This window comes from Sinocyclocheilus rhinocerous, unplaced genomic scaffold (genome assembly GCF_001515625.1).
Source record: "Sinocyclocheilus rhinocerous isolate Xijiao unplaced genomic scaffold, SAMN03320098_v1.1 scaffold1112, whole genome shotgun sequence".
Classification (NCBI taxonomy): domain Eukaryota; kingdom Metazoa; phylum Chordata; class Actinopteri; order Cypriniformes; family Cyprinidae; genus Sinocyclocheilus; species Sinocyclocheilus rhinocerous.
In genome coordinates this window covers 360,677-383,721 of record NW_015657961.1, presented here as the reverse complement: position 1 = coordinate 383,721, position 23,045 = coordinate 360,677, and the positions used below count along the sequence as shown (strand labels likewise).

General features: G+C 37.8%; 3 protein-coding genes across 3 annotated transcripts; 1 reads left to right on the top strand and 2 right to left on the bottom strand.

The window, feature by feature from the left end:
- Window positions 1-108: 108 nt before the first annotated feature.
- LOC107721759 (corticoliberin-2-like) lies at window positions 109-1,528 on the bottom strand. The gene is made up of 2 exons (XM_016529920.1): window positions 1,170-1,528; window positions 109-545 (listed from the first exon to the last, which is right to left on the bottom strand). The coding sequence occupies exon 2, from the start codon at window positions 523-525 to the stop codon at window positions 109-111; it is 417 nt and encodes a 138-aa protein (XP_016385406.1). The 5' UTR covers window positions 526-545; window positions 1,170-1,528.
- A 2,522-nt stretch (window positions 1,529-4,050) lies between these two features.
- LOC107721743 (alcohol dehydrogenase iron containing 1) lies at window positions 4,051-10,408 on the top strand. The gene is made up of 14 exons (XM_016529901.1): window positions 4,051-4,182; window positions 4,591-4,640; window positions 4,712-4,764; window positions 5,064-5,117; window positions 5,350-5,504; window positions 5,604-5,800; window positions 5,957-6,034; window positions 6,215-6,320; window positions 6,906-7,058; window positions 7,228-7,326; window positions 7,739-7,817; window positions 8,289-8,385; window positions 8,673-8,830; window positions 9,559-10,408. Exons 1-14 carry the CDS (start codon window positions 4,130-4,132, stop codon window positions 9,640-9,642), a joined length of 1,416 nt encoding a protein of 471 aa, XP_016385387.1. The 5' UTR covers window positions 4,051-4,129; the 3' UTR covers window positions 9,643-10,408.
- A 6,183-nt stretch (window positions 10,409-16,591) lies between these two features.
- On the bottom strand, window positions 16,592-21,726 carry LOC107721719 (deubiquitinating protein VCIP135-like). The gene is made up of 3 exons (XM_016529866.1): window positions 18,975-21,726; window positions 18,646-18,732; window positions 16,592-17,545 (listed from the first exon to the last, which is right to left on the bottom strand). The coding sequence occupies exons 1-3, from the start codon at window positions 21,562-21,564 to the stop codon at window positions 16,896-16,898; spliced, it is 3,327 nt and encodes a 1,108-aa protein (XP_016385352.1). The 5' UTR covers window positions 21,565-21,726; the 3' UTR covers window positions 16,592-16,895.
- Window positions 21,727-23,045: the final 1,319 nt, after the last annotated feature.

Sequence of the window (23,045 nt, the reverse complement as noted above, 5' to 3'; positions counted from 1 at the left end):
AAGATGATTCACATGTAAACCCTAAACATGTCTAACGTCACTTTAGAAATAAACATAAAATCATATTTTAATACCTTATACATATAATGTATTTGTGTAAGACGTGTATTATTTTCCTAAATCGTCCATAATCTTGCGGTTGTTGCTCGCGCGCTGGGCCAGTTGTTCGGCTCGCGCCATCTGCAGCACCTCGCGCAACAGGTGAAAAGTAAGATCCAGCGAAATTGGCGGATCCTCAGACCGGCGCTCCCGCTCCTCGAGGCTGTTTATGATCTCGTTACCGAGACTACCGAGCTTACCTCCTAACCGCCGCTGCGTGAGCTGCAGCTGAAGCGCCTCGGTGCGTGTCGGTGATCTCCGGTCTGGCGCGCGCGGACTGTGAGCGGCGTTGTCCAGCCTGATGAAGTAATCCGCTCCCGAGCGCATCAGAACCGGCAGCTGCGTGTTCGTGTGTCCGGGGGCGGATCCAGAAAGCGAGACAAACACACCGAGGGACACAGCAGCGAGTTGCACGTGCAGCTTCATTGAGGGAAACTCCCGGTTATCTGAATAAACATGATATAATGGGCGATAAAAACGTGAACAGGACTTGAAAACGTTTTTTCTCTCTCTCTCTTTATTCTTTAATGTGTGCATGACTTTTATACATTAATACTTTCTTTAATACTTTTATATAACCCATATATGGGTTCCAGAAATCTGAGACTAGCCTACTGCACTTTTTACCTGAAAATATTCTATTCCATTTGAGCATTTTTAATGACATGCGGGCATATAGTCATCCTGTTACGCTTTAATGTTTACATTTACATTTAGTCACTTAGCAGACGCTTTTATCCAAAGCGACATACAAATGAGGACAATAAAAGCAGTCAAAACTAACAAAAGAGCAACAGTTTTAATGTTTAAAAATGTAATGTTTAATGCATTTTTTTTTTGCAGTGTAGCCAATAGTTTCACGTCATAACTTTTCAAAATTCCATTCCTTATGTCTGGCTTTAAGAAAAAAAGTGGGCTCAGACTTTTGATTCTATTTCATTACTTTTATTACAAACAACTATTTTAAATAATTAACTAACACTTTCTTACGCAGCACATTAACGCATTAGCATAGCTACAGTTTACATTTATGTCATTTTGTAAAAGGCATGATTTGAGTTCATGCTTACCTCAGGTCGGTGTCCTCTGGAAATTACCTTGTTTGTGAGAGTCGGTTGTCGGTGCATCTCGAGCATCAGTGGGGTTTATTTATATGAGGCGAAGAGCATCTTATTTCTGAGATGACAGAATCACCGGAATGAGTCATGGAATAATTGGCTGCGGTTCAAGTAAATCCAAAATGAAAATGCTCCTGCATTCCGTCGTGTGTTTAGTTCACGTTGTAGATTTAATCGAGAGTCAGTCTCCTCTGAATTAACCGGGACTTTCTTAATTCGTGTTAATCAATCTGATTTAACCGCCGGTAATTGAGAGACTCTGATGATGACGCACTGAAGCGCCGAGGGAGAGCAGCGCACCTCCACCTGTTCAAATCGTTGGCACCGATGAGCGCAAGATCTGAGACACGAGTAATCAATCCAGGGTATACGGGGTCAAAGGGCCTCCCACGCGGGATCAGCTGGTTTACATCTTACCCTATTAAAATAATCACCAACATGGACAAAATGCATTCATCCATTTTCCAAATTGCCTGTCGTGGGAATGCTGGAGCTCAAACATGAATGCCCAGCTGTGAAACGGGGACAGTTATTGAGTCACCACACTGCATTATAGCTACAAACAATGTATTCATGAATGTGCCTTATTTAGGAGGAACAGGTGCTTTTTTGTTTAGTAAAATGTTAGTCTGTAGGGAAATGTGAACTTATACGCAATGTCATAAATTTGATAGAATTTGATAAGTTTGTTAAAAAAAGCTTTCTTTTGTTTTTTCAGCTAATAAAATATGTTTTGCTAACGTTCAGGGATAGTTCACCCAAAAATGAAAATTCTGTCATCATTTATTCAACATTTATTGCACCCTGTATGAATTTATTTCTTCTGCTGAACTCAAAAGAAGATATATTGAATAATATGGGTAAACAGTTTTTGGTCCCTATTGACTTCCATAGTATTTTTTTCTGAAGTCCGTGGGGAATAACAACTGCTTTGTTACCAACATTCTTAAAAATATCTTGTTTTTTGTTCAATGCAAAAAAAGAGAAACTCATACAGGTTTGGAACAACTTGTAAATTGACAGAATTTTCATTTTTGGCTGAACTTTCCCTGTATGAAAACATTTCTAAACTTTCAAAATGTCCAGTTTTACTTTTTTTTTTCTTTTTCCCTTAGTTATGCAGATAATAAGGGAACATTCCTTTTTCATTTCGCAAACATTATGGGAACGTTACTTTTGAATGTTCTCTAAACATTCTGAAACAAGTAATTAAAAAATATTAGATGAACATCCAAGTAAAACGTTTCAGAAAATAATTAATCTCATTTATATAAAAGTGTTTGTGTTTCTAATGGTTTCTGTTATATTATTCTGTTATAATTACTGACAGATTAAATAATTATGTTAAAGTGGTTCAGCTGTTAGAAAAAGTGTTCTGTTAAAATCAATTAACACAGACAGCTGCTTCACACTGAACTGTTCAGCACAACACCATTAATTAATTATGACTTGAGTAAATCACAGTCAGCACACTATGATAACACAGCAGGGACATGCTTTATGCATCATTTCATGACTGTGGTATAAATAAATAGGCTATATATTTTTATTTTTTTCTGTAGTATGTTTTCATGCATCCTGCAGGAGTCAAAATGTACAAATGTATATTTTCTCAAGCAGTTGTTTTATTTCTTGGTTTCCAAACACCTAGTTCTTGTGATTGATTGATTGATTTTTGGTGGCTCTGTAGCTGTTGGATGAACAAGTGAACGCAATAAAACTACACTGGTAACTATACAATAAAGGGAGACTTTAATGAAAAGTAGGCTACTCTATAATTGTTTTTATAATTTTTTTTAACTTTGCTAAAAAAAAAGAAGAAGAAGCCTATATTAGGCAATTTAAAGGGGTCATATGATGCGATTTCAAGTTTTCCTTTCTCTTTGGAGTGTTACAAGCTCTTGGTCAAGCCCCCCGGCCTCCACTCCCTCTAGCCCTCCAGCCGTTCCTCACTCTAGCCCCCGGCCTCCGCTCACTCTAGGCCGCCGCCGCCGCTCACACTAGGCCACCGTGTGAGACGCTGTGTTTCGTTGTGAAAGCGAAACTACATTGTTTGGCCGTCCAAAAATGGACACGACTAGAAATCAGTGGTTAAGTTGTATTTACAACACTGTTCCAGAACACTTCAACCCAAATATTCAGATGTGTGCAGCACATTTTATGGAACAGCTAGTCTACATTTGTATTTTTAATTTTTTTATTATGCAATAGAAGAACAACAAATAATTACAAAGACAAGTAAGAACAAAAGACAATAAGGGTTACAAACAATACTCCAAAGCATACTATGTTAGCTTATAAGACTTACACCATGAAAGAGTCTTACATGCAATAGAATTATTAGAGTTTCTTAAAGAGTTTACATACACATCAAAATCTTTCCTGAAAATAAAAAAGTAGGGAGTTTTATTTGAAAATTTACACTTATGAATGTCAAATTTAGCAAGATATAGCAAAAGATTAATAATAAAGCACAGCTTGCTTTTCAGACCGATGAGCTTTGTAAAAATCGACGCGTTTCAGAAAGGCGGGGCATAGAGGAGAAACAATAATGTACAGTGTGTGGAATATAATGTGTTTTTTGAACCTTAAACCGCATAAACACATTTCATTACACCAAATACACAAAATAATGTTCTTTTTAGTAACATCATATGACCCCTTTAATTAACTCCCATTGTGACAACTTAACCCATATTAGTGACAATGTGCCCCGCTACAGAAACTGGCATTCAAAAATAAACGTGTGAGAAAAAAGTCCCGGCTACAGTATATAAATATAAATATAAATATAAATAAATAGTCATGTTTCCACCTCAGTCATGAGTGCATACCTGTCAGCAGGTGGCAGACGGACACGGTGCGAACTGTACGCGGCTGGAGGCGCGCACTAGCGGGCGCGAGCAGGAATCATGGCAGGCGGTGAGAGAGTCGCTCATCTGATGCGTCAGCTCGCGAGCGCGGCGTAAGTTTAAATCGTTTTAAGTTTAAAGTATTTAAGGTATTAAAGTGTGTTAGTTTTAGTGAGTGCACGTTCATATATCTATGTGTATAGGTTATGCATGTTGACTCTTGTCAATGCCCTAAGATAAATAAGAGTTGTAAACAGACCCTTAAAGGGACAGTTCACCAAAATAAATTCTGACATAATGTACTCAACCTCATGTTGTTCCAAACCTGGAGGACTTTCTTTCTTATGTGGAACAGAAAATAAGATATTAGGCAGAATGACAGCCTCAGTTTTCGTTTAATTTCATTGCAATTTGTTTTTCCAGAATGGTGACTGATTTCTCCTGCCAAACATCTCCTTTTTGTTTTCCACAGAATAATCATTATAACAACTGATATTTTTTGAATGCAATATGTTTTATAGGTGCAGATGCCCAGCTCATTCTCAAGCGTATTCCCACACTTATAACCGAGGTAAAATATTTCAGTGGTTTTTCTCTGAATAAATGGACTCTGCCATATGTGAGTGTGTTTTGTGTGTGTAGTTTCTACAGGTGAGGTTCATATGTGTGAACGGAAAACAGATTATGCATTTGAAGTAAGTGCACAACATGCATGCATTTAATATTCAATAGTTATGCGTTGTGAAATATAGTTTCACCACTTATTTATAGTTTTTTTAAACAATGTTAAATATTTGATTTTATGCCTTGTTACATGATTTACAGTTATTTATTGTGAAACACTTTTCTCTTAATCAATGTCAGTCCCTCAGTATAATTATGAATCTGAATATCCAGGAGTTACATCATAACATCAAAAGATCTTTATACTATAATAATTATAAATATTATTATTATTGTGGTTATCCATTTCATTCTTGTTGTTCTGTTTCAGATGGCTTGTTCAAATATCAGATATGGAGCAGGAGTTACCAGAGAAATTGGCATGGTAAAGGGATATTTCACCCAAAAATGAAATTGTATCTACATTTACTCACCCTCATGTACTTCATGTTTTTGTATGTGCACCATTTGTAGGCACTGAACTGATTAAGTAGACTCTATTATTGCTCATCATATTGCATATTGCTCAGAAAGTCCCTGTTCAGTTGATTTCAGTTTAGCTTTGGAGTTGTAGGTCGTTGGTTGTGAAGTTTGCTGTTTTGGCTGATATAAATCAGGATTTGCAGAACATGGGAGCACGTAATGTGTGTCTGATGACGGATAGGACCTTGTCTCAGCTGCCGCCGGTTGGAGTAGTGCTGGACTCATTGACTAAACATGGAGTCAAATATAAGATCTATGAGGATGTGCGAGTAGAACCAACAGACAAAAGGTGAAAATGTGCAGATTGTTGGCAGTTTTAATTGATGTCCATATAAGTGTTTCAAATTAAAAACAACAGTGCAAAAGCAACTTTTCTTTATCTTTTCAGCTTTAAAGCAGCGATTGATTTTGCCAAACAAGGACATTTTGATGTGTATGTTGCTGTGGGCGGGGGCTCTGTGATTGACACCTGTAAAGCAGCCAATCTCTATGCATCTCATCCAGAGGCAGAATTTCTAGACTTTGTCAATGCACCAATTGGAAAAGGAAAACCCATCACAGCCACACTGAAGCCACTAATTGCTGGTACAAAGTCAAACTTAATATTACTTTTTCTTTTTTTCCCCTTTCTGTCTCTCTCTCTTAACAACCATTGACCATAGAACAACCATTTAAAAACTATTGCAGATATGCTGATACATTATACGTGCTTTTTTGTGTGTGTGTCTGTGTATGTGAAAGTTCCTACTACGGCTGGAACGGGGAGTGAAACTACAGGAGTGGCGATCTTTGACTTTGAGAACCTGAAGGCCAAAACTGGTTTGCAGAATCATTTTACTCATTAACATTTCATCATCGTTCTCCATATACAGAGTTGAGAAAGGTTGAGTGTTGAGTTTTAGGTTTAAGATGACGTAATGGTTAAAGGGTTAAATAGTTAGGGTGTAGTGTGTAAGTTTGTTGTGTAAGCTTAGCACATTAATGTGTTTGTCTTTTCAGGTATTGCAAATCGAGCCCTAAAGCCCACTTTGGGAATGGTGGATCCCCTACATACTCTTCACATGCCATCCAGAGTGGCAGCTAACAGTGGCTTTGATGTGCTCTGGTGTGTGTTTACATGCACACAGTATTTATTAACTATGTTCTAACTAAGGCAATCACTAAACAAGGTAACAGCATTATTAACTGTGAGAAAATGTAAGTATACTGACAGAAAGTACTGGTTTGAGGATTCTGTATAAACCTGCTTTATTATCTGCCCATTTGGTGTTTCTAATTTTTGGAATGAAAGGAAATAAAACGACTTATTAATGCTAATGTATAATAAAATTAAAATTTTTCATGTGATGGCACAGCTGAATTTTTAGCAGCCATTACTCTTCAGTGTCACATGATCTTTCAGAAATCATTCTAATATACTGATTCTAATATGATACTCATTTTTATTTCAGGATTCTTTGATGAATAGAAAGTTAACAGCATTTATTGGATCATTATCTTTTGTAACAATGTACAGTAAATGTCTTTACTGTCACTTTTGATCAATTTGATGCATCCTTGCTGAATAAAATTATTAGTGTCTTTAAAAAATCTTACTAACCCCAAACTTTTAAATGGTCGTGTGTATATTTGATATTTATGTTTAGATAATGATATTCATTGTGCTTGTTTTAAATCCTTCTCTTTTTAGTCATGCATTAGAGTCATTCACTGCTTTGCCGTATAACCTAAGGAGTCCCTGCCCATCCAACCCCATCAATCGTCCAGCTTACCAGGGCAGCAATCCAATCAGTGATGTTTGGGCAAGACATGCTCTCAAGATTGTTGCCAAATACTTGAAGAGGTATGTTCCTGTTTTTAGGATGTATAATATGATTTAGGTCATGAGTTTTGTTGTTTATTGACTATTTGGGTACTTTATTGAAATATTTGATATTTAAATTTTTTCTGTATTTAAAAATTATTATATTGAAATGTAATAATGTTAAGATATGAAGACGCGTGTGTTGTAGGGCGGTGCGTGATGCTGGAGATGTGGAGGCTCGCTCCAGCATGCACCTGGCCAGTGTGTTTGCTGGAATTGGCTTTGGCAATGCAGGAGTCCATTTATGGTAATTAAATAGAACTAACATTAAATTAACACCCAAAAAAGAGTTGATTCTGGTAATGAGTTTGGCAGCGTCAAATTGCAACACACTTAAGAGACTGCTAATGGAATCACTAGTGCTGCGCTGTAGTAATTCTCCATATTTGTGTACATCAGACAGCACAGGTGGACTGAACTTACTGCTGTGAGAGTTCAAGGAAAGGCGTAGAGATCTCACAGCTCTTGTTGAAAGTTAGTAATGGCTAGTTGGTGATGCAGGCATTAACCTTCATGACACTTTTAAGATAACATGCCTTTCATTTCAATCCAATAGGAAAATCACATGTACGGTGATGTCCTTCCAATAGTTCTATTGATATTTATTTGTGGAATTTATCTGATAATGTGTTGTTGACTTTTCCTTTTCTTTGTTCAAGTCATGGAATGTCGTATCCCATTGCTGGGAATGTCAAAACTCACAGGGCTAAAGGCTACAATGTAGAACATCCTATAGTGGTAACTATAAACTGTATTATACTACCGTTCAAAAATTTGGGGTCAGTAAGTTTTTTTTTCTTTAGCACCAAATCAGCATATTAGAATGATTTCTGAAGGATCATGTGACACTGAAGACATCACAGGAATAAATTACATTTTAAAATATATAAAAATTATTTTGTTTGTTTTTTTTAAATTGAAGTGATATTTCACAATATTGCTGTTTTTACTGTATTTTTGATCAAATAAATGCAGCCTTGGTGAGACTTAAACAAAAATATTAAAAAATGACAAAAATATATTTTAAATATATTTTTATATTTTATATTATATTTTTATATGTATATTTTTAATAATATTTAAAAAAAAATCTTATTGACCACAAACTTTTGAATGATTGGATCTCAAAGTAGTTTCTTTGTGTTTTTTCCTGGTGGCAGATTCCCAGTGTTTTTCACGCTCTAGTTTTACCTTGCCGTTTTCTTTCAGCCTCATGGACTCTCTGTAGTTCTTACTTCCCCTGCTGTTTTTGCCTTCACTGCAAACATGTGTCCTGAGCGCCACCTGGAGGCAGCACAAATACTAGGTAAAACGCATAGAAGGCTAAACTCAAAACTGTGTCAGATATTAACACTGTAATGTTATAGTAGCTTATAAAGATGTCTCATTCAGAAAAGCTGCTAAAGAAATGTATTAATTTATGTTGCTGTGTTGGAAAGTTAAATGTTTATTGTGTAAAATGCATATTTAGTTTGTGCTGTTTATGTTATGAATGACTTTATTTTTTGGAGATAATTTTATAGAAAGTTCTATATTTGAAACATTGTATGATTTAATTGGCCATGGTTAATGTTTGTGTATGTGTTTTATAAGGTACCGATGTGAGTAGCATCAAGAAAGATGATGCTGGCCGTGTGTTGGCTGACACTCTCAGATCGTTTCTGTATGACCTGGAAGTGGAGGATGGCTTGTCTTCAGTTGGCTACACTAAAGAGGACATTCCATCTTTGGTGAAGGGCACCATCCCTCAGGTCAACATATCACGTCACGTCCCTGTACTAAAAACGCTACAGAGATCATTTTTTTTTGCTGAAAGCTGAAATTCTGCTCCATCAAAAATCACCCAAGCAGCTTAATCACCCGAGAATGTGAAATAAGGCAATTTAAAGGGCTGGACTCCTTCAGCTAAAGTGACTGTTTACAAGAAAGAAACTACAGCTATAATAATTATTATAACTATAATTAATATCTAATATTTGTAATTTCATAATTATTCATTCGTATTAATTGTTGATATTTGTTATATTTAAAGGGGTCATATGATGCGATTTCAATTTTTCCTTTCTCTTTGGAGTGTTACAAGCTCTTGGTGCATAAAGAAGATCTGTAAAGTTGCAAAGACTAAAGTCTCAAATCCAAAGAGATATTCTTTATAAAAGTTAAGAGTCAGCCTATATAAAATAAAGTATAAAAGTTATTTTTTTCACAATTTTTATTGTCCCTCCCATATTAAAGTGTATTAAGTAAAATTAAACTTGATGTAGGAGCTACATCATTAATGCTTATTTTAATGACTTCACAGTTTTAGCATCATAACAAAGTATGTACATACATTAATATGGTACTATACGTTTTATAGCCCCAGTTTAAATGGCAACACTCCAATGCTTACAACATTATACTAACCAATATCACATTATATTGTGTGTTAAAGCTATCTCAGAGTGATTAATAGAGTTTGTTTGTGTGTGTTTGACAGGAGCGGGTAACTAAACTGTCTCCTCGAGCTCACACTGAAGAGGATCTGACTGCTCTGTTTGCAGCATCCATGAAGCTCTACTGAGCAGACTGAGGGACATTTTAACATATTGACGGGGTTCTCAGAAGCACAGCCTCTGATTAGCTGTGCTGATTTCATTATGTAAGCAGAGACATTGATCTCAACACTCTGACCTCACTGACCTTTAATCCTTTCAGTGATGTCACTGTTCTGAGCCAGAAAAGCAGAGACAGTAACACACTCACAATCAGATACAGTATTCTGCATATCTAAAATGACACATACATGTTTTTACTGTGATGTCAGCATATTTCAACATAATTATCATTGTAATATATTTAAACCACCCTGCACACACACACACACAGAGTATGCATACTCTCCATTCAATCTAACTATTAAGGCTGATTTGTTAATCAGAGTGATTTAGGCAGGTTGGATTTAAATGAGTCTAATCTAAGAATCAGGTTTAGACTTTAGACTCTAGTAAGCAACATTGTTTTTTTCAGTTGAGTTGTTTTTATATCTTAAATCAATGATGACTTAAAACTGATTAATGCATTCAGATTCATTCATTCATGCTGTCCTGAAATGTTTATCTGAAGTGAGGAACGCTTATAGGATTTTAAGATCTTAAAATGATAGAAATATTAATAAACGAAGATGTCAAAATACTTTCCCTATATCTTAGTATTTCACTAAAATGTATCATCGCTACACAAGTAATTTTCTTTGAAATGGAGCTAGAAGCATTAAAAACCGGATTTAATGGAGTATATAAATTATTGTGTGAAAGATAATGAAACCTGAATATTTCTTATTGTACTGCAGGCTAATAAAATTGATGAAATATGAAATATTATTTTGCTGTGCCTTTTTTTTTTTTTACGTATATGAGGTTTTCTATGTAGGGAGCTGTTTCGCTAAAGGACTGGGTATAGAATGTGAAGTGTAGTGTTATTTGTTATTGGTGTGAGTGCAGCAGAGAGTTGACTTTTAGAAGCATGTGATTGGCTGATCAGAGCTTTGGCTTCTGGAAGTGTGTGATTGGCTGATCACAGCTATGACCTGCAGCATTTAAACTACTGAAACAGATTTAAATAGATTTAAGAGTGCTGATGTTTCCTAGAAAAGCACCTAAACAAGATCTTGTAATGTGTGTGCGTACAAGAGAGTATTTAAAGAGGGGAGAAGATTTAGCAATTGCAGTGATTCTGAATAAAGCGTCTCAGTTCTTCTTGCAGTTTGTGTGTTGTTTGACTTCGTCATGCAGCAGATCTACACACAGAGCCATGAAGAGTTTGAGGTGTTCACCACTGTTCTGTCGCCTCAAGGTTAGTCATCTTTTCTTGCTCACTTTGATCATTTCTGCTTAATTTACAAATATCATTACAGCAAAATGATTGAATCTTTCAGTTTGTCGGAAGAGAGTGATTTTCATGCACCAAGGAGAAATGGTAACACATTTTCTCATTTGAGCTGCAGGATCATGTAATACAGCAGTTTATACTACAGAGCTGATGGTAAAGATAAAATATGTTTTTTTTTGTGTACGAGATGGTTGTGGCAGCAGACTACAGCGCAGACTGTGATGAAGAGCTGAGTGTCCGTGCCGGTGAGGTGGTGTTGCTGCTGTATCAGGAGAATGCTGACTGGTGCTATGCCCGACTTCAGAACGGAAAGGAAGGATACCTGCCCACAGCCTGCTTCACTACGGTACTCATGCACACAAACACGTACGATGCACAAATGATACACCACATGGCCTAAGAGAAGAAATGAGTTCTCATTCTGGAATGAATAAACCTAGTTCAATATAATATACTTAGGTGCAAACTGTAATGTTTTCTGACAGTTAATTGCATGTTATTTGCAATTAAATGAAAATATTATAGTTTACATTTATATTAAATGCAGTTATTTGATCTTAAGAGTGCTTTTTTGGACTCCTATAAGTAGGACTTGTTTATATGTAATGTCTTAAATACTTCTGTTGTCTTTGAAATATGATTAAAGTGTACTGCCAAATGTACTGACAAGCATTTATGGTAAACTAAAATAAATGTGAAAGTATTTTCTATTGAAACTTGAACGTTATGATCTTAAATATATTTGTAAATACATTTGTAATGATGAACTTGAAGTTTAGTCAATTTAAAATATATTAACTTGAAATATAATATCAAATAATACACTCGTGTTACATTATAATCAAGTACTTTACATGTGCTTTAGGATGTTAGACAACACATCAAAATAAGTGTACTTTAAAGCACAACAAAAGATTATTAAAACATAATGATTTAAAATGTACTTTTAATTTGACATTAAATTGGGCACTTTATTAACAAAATGCTTAAGTGTAATAAGAAGCATAGTCATGAAAGTATACTCTAAGTATAGTAAAGGGGCCTTTATTTCATTAATATTGTATTATCTGCAATATATTGTTTTTAAATGTACTTCTAAGATTTGAAGTACACTACAAGTGCAGTAGTGCACATTCAATATAATTAAGCACACTTATTTTCCATAAGGGTTAATAGGGAGTTGGTGCTCCCATTGCTGCTGTAACAGCTTCTTGTCTTCTAGAAAGGCTTTCTACTCCATTTGTTTGTACAAAACTTCATTTTAAGATGATTATTTATATAATTTGCTTTAGTGTGTCAGTAGGACATATCAATTTCAACTGAGATGGCCTAAATGTAGATCAAAACTGTGTTAACTTCTCCAAGATGCTTGGAACATTAAAAACAAACTGGAAACCTAAAATTGACTTTTCCTACTGGCACACTACAGCTAAAAATATAATTACCTATCTTAAAACAAATGTTTTTTGAAGCATCTAATATTCATAAGACATACGCACAGTAATGAATGTGTATATATATATATATATATAGAAGCAGGAGTCATTGAGGCCCATTGTGACTCAGGCATCGCAGAGCTTTACACAAACGTTATTTAACTGTAAATTTAAGTTAAAACCTAAAACATTGCTACCGTATTTTTTACGGTAAAATTCCGGCAACCACAGCTGCCGGGTTTTTACCGTAAATTTTACGGAATTTTTTTTACAGTGCATCTAATGATCGGATTGGCTGCTCTGGGTGAGTATTTATGATGTTGTGTAACTCTGATTTGTTTTTGGCGTGTTGTGTGATCACTGGTTGTTTGTGTTTCTAGAGGGCGTTCTCTGAAACTGCCGCGGCGAGCGTCTCTGTCAGGAGTGCCAGGTTCCACTCGATTGCTTCAGCGGCTGCTCTCTCGTCGACGTAGTGACGGACATGCTGTTCGTTCGATCGGCTCCATCAATCCTGCATTTCACCCTGACTGATGCATGCAACCCTAGAGCTCCACCTTTCTCTTCTAAATGGGTCACAGAACAGCAGAAAATAGGACAAGTATGACACCAAAGTTCAGTCTGTATGCAACTCCTTCAGATTTGGAGATAAAACAGAAGTTCGGTGTCCTGATTAGGGTTTGGGGCCTCGGTGACTTCGTAGCCAGTTCGTGGCACTGAACCTGCAACTGGTGTCAAGAATCTTTACCATTACTGCCCCGTGTAAATATGTAAATATTGTGATTTTGATTGGAAATGTCCCACTCTTCTTTACCTATGAATGTATTTGATATGTATGTTTTGACTAATAATACAGAAAGTCTACAATGAGAAATTGTTATTAGTTTATAAATGTGTACGTGTATATATATATGCAATGTTTATATTAAAATGCTAGTGTTGCCAAAGCTAATATCAACCCAAAAAAGTATATCTACTAAACAGTCTTAAAAATATATAAGTTGATTACCAGAGAAAATTATTTTACACAATCTATAAAAGCACACAGAAAAAACGTGATTACAGAAATCCATTTACAATGTAAGAATTATAGAGAGTATTATGTAGTGTATGTACGTTTTAGATTTCCATTTTAAGAGCAACACATTTTTTTTTTTGGTTTTATTTGACCCTGAATGTTTTTTTTAATTCTGCATATTACATAAAAATGATACAATGTCATTTCAACCACACCTCAGACCATAACAAACCACAAAGTATCTAAACTATTATTATCGTTGTTGTTTTTTCCAAATTTGTCATTTTCTATGGTATGAATAGTTAAATGATGGTGTTGACCCTTGATGCTCATTCATTTTTATGGACTTTTTAGCTTGTATTTCGAGGACGTTGGCACATAGCTCTGACTGCTGCAAAATTTCATGAAATTAAAAGTAATTTTGTAATTCACAGGCTATAATGATCATCGCTTCATCTAGCTTAACTAGGAGAAAAATATCAACTCTAATTTGGTAATACGTTACAATTAGGTTTAATTTGTGAATGCATTATGTATTATGAACTAACAATGAACAATTTCTTCAGAATTTATGAATGTTAATAGCAATACATGTACTATTGTACACATTTGTTCATAATACATTGTTACATTTATTTTTACAACCAAAAATATTAAAAATGAATTAGTATACACTCAGCAGGCTGTGGCCAGTAATATTTAATTTTTAAAAGTAATTACTTTTATTCAGCAAGGATTCATTAAATTGATCAAAAATGACAGTAAAGTCATTATAAGTCATTATATAATGTTACAAAAGATTTACATGTCAAATAAATGCTGTTAAATTAATTTTCTGTTCATTAAAGAACCCTGATTTTTTTTTTTTACAATAAGCGGCACAACTGTTTGCAACAGAGATAAGAAATGTTTCTTGAGCACCAAATCATATTAGAATGATTTCTAAAGGATCATGTGACACTGAAGACTAGAGCAATGATGCTGAAAATTCAGCTTTTTCATAACGGATAAATTACATTTTAAAATGTATTACAATAGAAAAGTCATTTAAAATTGTAATATAATATCACAAAATTACCATTTTTACTATATATTTTTTATCAAATAAATACAGCCTTGGTGAGCAAAGGAGACTTCTTTCAGTAAGATTTTTGAAAGTAGTTTATGTAGAATTTAACATCAATCAAGATGGAAAGTATTGTTAATTATTTCATGTTGGCATTAAATTAAATGTTAACATAAAAGCTTATAGTAAACTAATACCACTAATTCACATTGATGTGGTCTACTCTATAGTGACCTATTAAGAGATAATAGAAAACTGCATTAGAAAGTGATTCAGAAACAGCGACCACATCATTTCATACATATGGAATAACTTTATTGTTATTAAGCGAAATGTAATCAAGCATGCAAACAGCAGATTCATCAGCTGCGTAGAATCATCCAACTGTTTTATTGAAAGACAGAGGAGAAACAATCCAGAAGGAAGGGAGGGGATGGGCAGATTCAATATCTGTACAGATGAAAGTATAATACAATATATACCACTATTGTACACTGGAATACAATATATCAAAGAGGGCAGCAGTCACAGAGAAACAACCTGCGCTTGAGTCTGTGTTACATGAAGCAGTAAAACATTTCTTTTGTGCTGCTCTTTACACCAACAATATCAATTATGTTCAAGAGCGAATAAACACACCCACACAGAAAAGTGCTCTGGTATAGATGTTGCCAACATAAAAAATCAAAAACCAATGTTTTAAAATCAAAAACTCATCAAGCCTCCATCATCATCATGCTTCACTTGGCCTTGGACCAAAGTCAGGCCTCGTTCCAATACTCCAGTTTATCCTTTTCAGATCGGATCCTCTGTCATACAGAAGTGTGTCATGCACAAACACTGCAGATCAGAGCCGGGGAGGGTAGAAGACTCATTAAGACTGTTAACAATAGGTTTGGCCACCAGTTTTTTGGCAATGCCGGGTTAAATGCAACAGCTCAGCAAAGTTTCAATAGATAAAGCTCTAGGATTTTCCATCGGTTTTATCCTCTACCCAGTGACCGAAGCACAAAGCTCAACAGCTCTATTAATGTTTTACTTTTTTTTTTGGTTTATATGAATCAGTTGCCAAGGTGACAAGAAAAATCTGTCTAGAACAGAATATGGATATGTTTTTTTTTTTTATGAACTCAAAAGAAAACTCTTAAACCGTCCTTGACGCACATTGCCCTCTACTTCAGCATATTAGTATGGCCTAACACACAGGTAACAATATTACTACAGCGCTGAACTCAGAATATCCTGAAAATATCACCCACTCTGCTACTTTCTGTTCAGAATTTACCAGAGTCTACATTACATTCCGCTACTAAGTAAACTTCTATGAATTGTCTTGTACTGAACAGTGTTTAAAGAAGACGGGACATGCAAAATGTTACAGTAAAACCAAATGATGAGTCTGAATGACTCTGGGCCGCAACAAAGGCAACACTGACAAGTTCAAAGGCCAATCGGAGATTACAGAACAGAAACTGGCTCTCAGATGTACAGATACTCCATGCTGGTCTGCTGAGCTCTAAGTGTATAGTGGGACGATTAAGTAAACGTGAAATGCTACTGGAACTCTTTTCCAGGCTTTTACCACGTAGTGTTCTTTGGATAGACAGCAATGAATTGTGGGTAACACGGGGTAGAGAAGCAAAAAAAGATGACCATATCACTGAATTGATACCTGTTTGTTCCATAGGCCAGAAGTGTGTTGAGGACACAAACATATAATCAAGGAGACCCTGTTACCTATTAAGTGCACACAGATGCAGGGCTGAAGTTTAGACTCAGTGAGACAGTCAGTGTTTCAAATTGGATTGTGAATTTTTAAGTTGGTTAGAAAGCCGTGACCCCAGCAATGAGGGTCAAAGTGCACTTTGATTATTTAAGTACTATGTGAATACTAGCAAAGCTCAAGAGTGATCTTGAAGGGATAGTTCAACCAAAAATGAAAATTCTGTCAACATTTACTCACCCTCATACCATTATGTATGACTTTTTTCTTCTGCAAAACACAAAAGACGACTTTTGGGTCCAATGTTATTTTGGACCCCACTGACTTTCATTATATGGACAGAAACATTCAAAATATCTTCTCCAAAGATCTTCTGTGTTCCACAGAAAAAAGTAAGGCAATGGTTTGGAATGACATGACGGTGAGTAAATGAATAACAGTATGTTCGATTTTAGTTGAACTATCTCTTTAAATTAGTGTGCACCATGTATATATTTTAGGTGAATGAAAGCAGACACTCAAGTCCTGTAATAATCACTCCAAATTTCACATCTTAAGACTGAGAATATTTAAGGAATGCGTTTCACACTCAAACGATGCATATGTAAATTGGCTGCACCATTATTTGTTAGTTGAATCACAGTGTGTGTGCGTGTGTGTGTGTGTTATGCCAGGAAGCTCACTCTGCTATATGGGTAATGAAGTATCAAGATTGGTCCATGGGTTCAAAGGTGCTGGGAGGCTCCGCACCGTGACTTTCCATATCCTCCTGTTTGTCAGGAGCCTCTTCTTCCTTCACATCATGCCTTGCTGTAGCATGCTGGCGCAAGTGTTTGTCCATGGACGCTTGTATGTTTGAGACCATCTCCTGCAAGCGCTGCCGTTGGGCCTCGATCACGGCGGGCTCCAGCCCTAAACCGCGGCCCTCTCGTAAAGTGAGCATGCCCGGGGCCACGCGCACCAACTCCTCCCCTGACAACGTTATCTCTTCACCTCGAGCGCTGTTGCTGAGATCCACGCCGCTGCTGTGTTGCCGCCTGATTGGTGGGTGTTCAGGAGGGGCGGAACCCAACGAGTGACCTTTGCCCTGGAAGGCCGTGACGGTCTGCTCTTTCCTGCGCACAGCACCACCAGCGCCCAATCGCAAGCCATGTGCGGGGCTTCCCTCACGGCTACGGGAGGCTGCATCTGAGCGGAGCTGGGAAAGTGCCTCCTGGACGAGCTCCTCCACATCAGGGCCCACTGGAAAATGGCCGGCTGTGTCCACACACAGCTCCAAACGCTCCTCCGCAGCATTGAACACAAACGTTTTACCCAACAAATGGGGCAGTGTGCAGTGCTTTCTGTCCAACAGACCTTAACACAGAAATACAGTTTATTAGTTTCTCTAATGTTCTCACAAATGTTTCCAATATTCCTAAAAAAAATATGACAATATGTATTGCAATTAATGCATTTTTGTGGAATAGCAAACGCCAAAAAATAAAACAAAAAGACAAAAAACAGAAACAGTAATAAAAGATCTTTTTGACTCGGAAGGCATATCATATATTTGTAAAAACAAACAAACAAACTAAAAAAAACAAAGTTTTAGGGTTTAAAGGAAAATAAAATTGAATAAGAAATACTTCAGATTCTGAACTAATTCTAGGTCACATCAAATTAAATAAATTTGTGACAATGACAAGTTGAACTCCGATGCGAAAGGTTAGATGTTCTTGAATCTAGTGAAGCACAAGATCATTTCATGCTGGAAAATATGATCATCATCAGGTTTTAAACAAACCTGTGGAGTTTATGCAGCTTGAGTCCTGCTGTCATTTAACATTTACTTTTATCCAAAGCGACTTAAACTGCAATCAAGGTACACAATAACAATTTTTTTTTATCAGTTCTTGCTCTCCCTGGGAATCAAACCTGCAACCTTGCAATTGCTAGCGCCATACTCTACTGCTTGAGCTACAGTAAACCAGAAAGAGGGACAAACCAAATACTAAGATATTCTAAAATTTGTTAACTTTTCACTTCAACTTCTCACTTAAATTGTTATGCTGATAGTATAATTTGTAAAGAAAAATTAAATTAAATTTAAAAATTTAAAAATGCAAAATAGCAGCTTTTCACTACTTTTCTCAGACTTCCGGGCATGTACAGTTAATCTAAATTTGATTATTTTTAACTCCACTGCATTGCCTCTATCAGCCAGTGGCAGAACAAACAAAAGTCTGGATTAACAGAGGACCACTTCCACACCACAACCACTGAAAATTATTCTGTATTTTTAAGAAAATAAAACCAGTTCTGAATAAGAACCGGTTCTCAGATCCTACTCTCACAATACAGTGTTACTGCAAACGCTTTTGGCAAGACATATAGTCTTTGTCATGCCAAGCACAATTTAGAATTTTGAAAACTCAATTCAAATTGTGTGAGAAAGTGATAAAAAGACAGATTACCCATGTCTTTCTTCACAATATTGTAGAAGACTCCTCCTTGCTGGAACAGATGAGGCAGTTTCTTGGCATATGACCAGACATCTTCACCTGAGAGAAACAGAACAAGAGAGAGGAGAAGAGAAAACATTAAATAGACAGGCCTCACAGACATTTAGTAATCAATAATTAAACATGATCTGAAATTACAGAAGAATCATCCTGATTTGTAAATTACATAAATAGGCTTGTATCATACAATCCAGAGTCACAAACACACTTAAATAGATGTTGATTCTAGTATGACACAGTCTTCTCATAAAGCAGATCTATAACAGGAGGGTGTGTCTTACCCATAAGTGCTGCCAGGAGACACAGTGATGACATCTCAAGGTCAATGTTGTCCTGAAGTTCTCTGCTACTGGTGCGGCTGAGTCGTGGGTCAGAGTCAACGTGCGTTTCAGGCGTGTGAGAGTGCGTCTGGGTCATGGGAGTATCGGGCGAGCTCTCTTTCAACGCTTCCACAGAGATGCGGTCGCCATGCTGAAGCGCCACGGGCTGGTTCTGGTCCTCGGGACGTGGCGGGGGCAGCTCTCTGGGTGGGAAGCCATGTCGGATGCACAGCTGTCCGGGCGACAAGTTGAAGACCTGGACGATGGAATTCTGGAGCTCACCGTAGGTGGTGTGCGGTTGCAGTGTAAGCATGGTCTGCCGCCCATCGCTGGTCGTTACACGAATTTTCTTCTCTCCGCTGGTGGGCGGCACTTTGGTGGGTGTGGGAGGTGCAGAGGATGATGAAGAGGAAGGAAATGACAGACGAGGATCCTGTTGGCGCAAGCGGTCCGTGCTGCGGCGCTGGGACAGGGCCGCCTGCTCGCTGATGCTGTGCTGCAAGACCCTCTCGGTTCTGCTCATCACCAGCTCCTCTTTATGCAGGGTTTTGCCCTTCTGTCCCGTCAGGATGATTTTAGTAGGAGGGTGAGTGGCAGATTCACTCCCGTCTCTAACGTCCTGCACATGAGCACCTTCGATGGCCACTGGATTGTATTCGTCTTGGCTCCTCTTGGCGGTGTGATGCAAGATGGTGTTCACCACTTTTTGGACCAGAATCTCACTGCCGAACTCACCGGGGAAGTGCTTTGTGACGAGTCGCATCGTCACATCGTAAACGTTGCTGTTGAGAGTTGGATCCGTTTCGTACTGGAACCAATAAACGGTCTCTCGCACCACGCGGCCGCCCCACTCCAGAGTGATGGGGAAAGCTTCGGGAAGATTTTCGTACTCCTTGCCGTCCCAGAAGTGTTTGAACCCGCAGCCACACTTCCCACCCTGTGAGCGAGTGTTGGTACGGTCTCCATCCAAATAGACCACAGAGCCGTCGCCACAAACACGCCGCACTGAAGTTCCGTGACACCAGGTGCAGGCCGTGAGTGTGCTGAGTTTGTAGTCGGGCACCAGCACATCTTTTTCTGGGTTATAGGAACAAACCAAACTATTTAAAGGAAAGCTGTAGTTCTTGTCCGCTCGCAGCGTCCCGTGAGTCGACTTGGCCAAGTTGTAGAGTTTCCCTCCCGGTATGAGCCACTCTGCTGGCACGTGGAGCTCTGAAAGGGCATTGCAGACAAGGCAGCGGTGGAGACGACCCTCCTGAACGGATTTCTTAGCCGCTTCCGTCACCTCCTCAGGCTGCACGCCGATCACTCCAGTGCGTCGATATATGTACTGGTGGACGTCAGCGACTAGAGCGGGGTGGATGCCGTGCTTGTCCATGAAGACGTCTTCCATTGCGCCTACGAGCCGCAGCAGGTATTTATCCTGCAGGCTCCGGTCGCCCCCGATCACACAGCTTCCATTGGAGTCCAAGCTCACGTATTTGCGAATCAGCTCTTGAGGAACACCCCAAGCTTTCGGGAGCAGTGCAGCAGGTAAACGGGGCAAAGGCAAGCCCTTGATGCCCACTAGGGGTAGATAGTGATTTCTGCCAGAGCTACTCCAGGCAATGCAGATGGGCTTGTTCAGAGTGCCATCTTTTCCTCGGCACTGCTCTTCTGGAACCAGGCCTGGCAAGAAGGTGGCGGAGTAATCGCCTGAGCTGCGCATGCCGCTCAGGGAGTCCAACAGGATTATGGGTCTGTGCAGTACATTCGCCAGGCCGAATATGTGAATGTTCCTAAGGCCCAACGGAACACCTTCTGGAGGGACAAACAACGGGTCACACTCATTAATAATGTCTTCCCATTCTGCGGCATCTATAAAGTCCTGGAAAAGGGCTTTGTAGCGGTCTAAGTTCTGCTTGAAATTGAGTTTTAGGTTTTCTCGAAGGGCATGCCAGAAGAGCTCACGTCCAACTAATGCCCTGGACACGGCGTGTACCAGGCAGTGTCCGTCTCCGTCCACGTGCACAGGAATAAGACACTCTCTATTTAAGTTTGCTTTCTTGATCTCCTCCAAAGTGTCATGCAGGTAGATCAGGCTTCCTGACCGGTCCCGTCCATACCCAACAGTGGACACATGCTCTTGCTCGATGAGAAATGCACGGTCCCCAAGAAGCGAGCAGTCGAAGATATCTCCCTGGTTCATTTCCTTCAAGAGTTTGGCAGTGCCTGTCTGTTTGTCCATACCATAGCGGGTGAGGATGGGAGACAGCAGCTTGCAGTGATAGTTGGACAGTCCCATCACTTTCACCAGCTCGGAGCCCTTTTTAGGAGGGCCTGGCACACCCAGCAAAGCATTTCTCAGCAAATTATGAAGCACTACATCTGGGTCAGTCACTTCCTCCACATTCGCGAGGTTCTTCTGCTCGTGTCTCTGGCCGCATTCAGTGCACTCGATGCTCATGGAGGTGTGTGCGGGAAAGAAGAGCTTCGCCTGGCACTGCGGGTCCGGGCACATCCCGCATAAAATGCGCTTGTCCTTCTGCTTCGAGCCCGGAATCAACGACATAGTCCAATCTAATATCTCTTTTACGCAGCGGTTTACAAAAGCATCGCTGTCTAATCAGTGACGGGCGATAGAAAATTATGTCACCTCACGCAGTTTCTGTTTTCCAGTAACAAACACAACACGGAAGCGGTTCTGTAACACAGTGTGACCCTATGGGCAGCACAAGGCATGCTGGGAGATGAAGTTCTTAATCGTCACAGGTCTTCTAACGACATTATTTAAAAAAATAATTGAAATGTATTCTAATATTATACAAAAATTATTGGGTTTTCTTTTCTTTTCTTTTTTTACGAAATGCAATATTTGTTTACTACCGACTGGGACGAATCATACGATAAAATAACAAAAGTGACTTTAACAAAACTACAATATCCATTTGTGTTGTGTTTATTGAGTTCAGCAATCTTTACATGGGCGTGAGAATAAACTGCAGCTGTTTTAGAAAAACATACACTGTTTCATACATTGTTTCTTTCTCTTTCTCTGTATAAGACGAGTACTTAAAGTTCACAGGCTGAAAAAATAAAATGTAATGTTATGTTGCATAAGCTATAGCAAATAATATTGTTTATTATAATGTGATCTAATATTTATAAATTAAATTATTGTCGAGTTGAGATAATTATATTTTTTTGCCAAAAGAGACAACATCATGTTTGATACTGAACATCTGATTTGTGAAGAAAACAAATCAAAAAGTGAATAGGCTATTGTGAATGCAATCCTTTAATTGTGCATCATTTTCAATCAGTATTTTTGTTGAGTTATGTAAATTCCAGTATATAAAACAAGTAAAACTAGTTATGCAATTAGCTTTACAATAAAACTGGCCGGTTTATTTCAAAACAGTATAAATTACAATTCCCATTACAAAATGCTATTAAACATAATGCATTATTTGCCATGTGGAGGAAAGGTTCATAACTTTTAGAAAAATGACTAAAATGACTTACTTTCACCTTTAAACAGAATTTTCTTATGTTAAGTAATTTCCAATAAATCAAATTTCGTTGAATTATGCAAAAAATGTTAATAAAGAGTATGCTAAATAGTACATAAAATGCTAGCTGTAAAATTAGTCTCGTTAGACTAATTAGTGAGTTGACTATTTTTTCCCCCCCAAAAACGTCTAAAATGTAATATCCATTACAGAATGCCATAATACATCAAATATATTGTAGAGGAAATGTAAATGACTTTCAGAAAAAAAAACATTAAAAAAAACATAATTTTCTCTTGTGATGAATTTTAAACATTGAGAACATGAATAGTGAGTTTATTTGTAGCCTACACGTGAGAACGTTTTTCATAAATTATACACATAAATAACAAATTGTGTGCAATGAACAGGGTGAATGGGTGAAGGTAATTTTATTTATTTAATTTTTTTATGTATTTGTTATAGATTTAAAACCTCTATTTTAAACCCATGGCTCCTTCCGGGTTCAATGGGTTGGCCTAAAAAACGTCACGACCGAACA

What these genes read in the sequence shown, in the direction of transcription:
- LOC107721743 (XM_016529901.1), top strand. Translation starts at nt 4,130, where the DNA reads ATGGCAGGCGGTGAGAGAGTCGCTCATCTGATGCGTCAGCTCGCGAGC. An exon ending in CGTCAGCTCGCGAGCGCGGC is followed by an intron (nt 4,183 to 4,590) that starts GTAAGTTTAAAT and finishes TATGTTTTATAG; the next exon opens with GTGCAGATGCCCAGCTCATT. An exon ending in TTACCAGAGAAATTGGCATG is followed by an intron (nt 5,118 to 5,349) that starts GTAAAGGGATAT and finishes GATATAAATCAG; the next exon opens with GATTTGCAGAACATGGGAGC.
- LOC107721719 (XM_016529866.1), bottom strand. Translation starts at nt 21,564, where the DNA reads ATGTCGTTGATTCCGGGCTCGAAGCAGAAGGACAAGCGCATTTTATGC. An exon ending in TCTCCTGGCAGCACTTATGG is followed by an intron (nt 18,733 to 18,974) that starts GTAAGACACACC and finishes TGTTTCTCTCAG; the next exon opens with GTGAAGATGTCTGGTCATAT. An exon ending in TATTGTGAAGAAAGACATGG is followed by an intron (nt 17,546 to 18,645) that starts GTAATCTGTCTT and finishes TTCTGTGTTAAG; the next exon opens with GTCTGTTGGACAGAAAGCAC.
- LOC107721759 (XM_016529920.1), bottom strand. Translation starts at nt 525, where the DNA reads ATGAAGCTGCACGTGCAACTCGCTGCTGTGTCCCTCGGTGTGTTTGTC.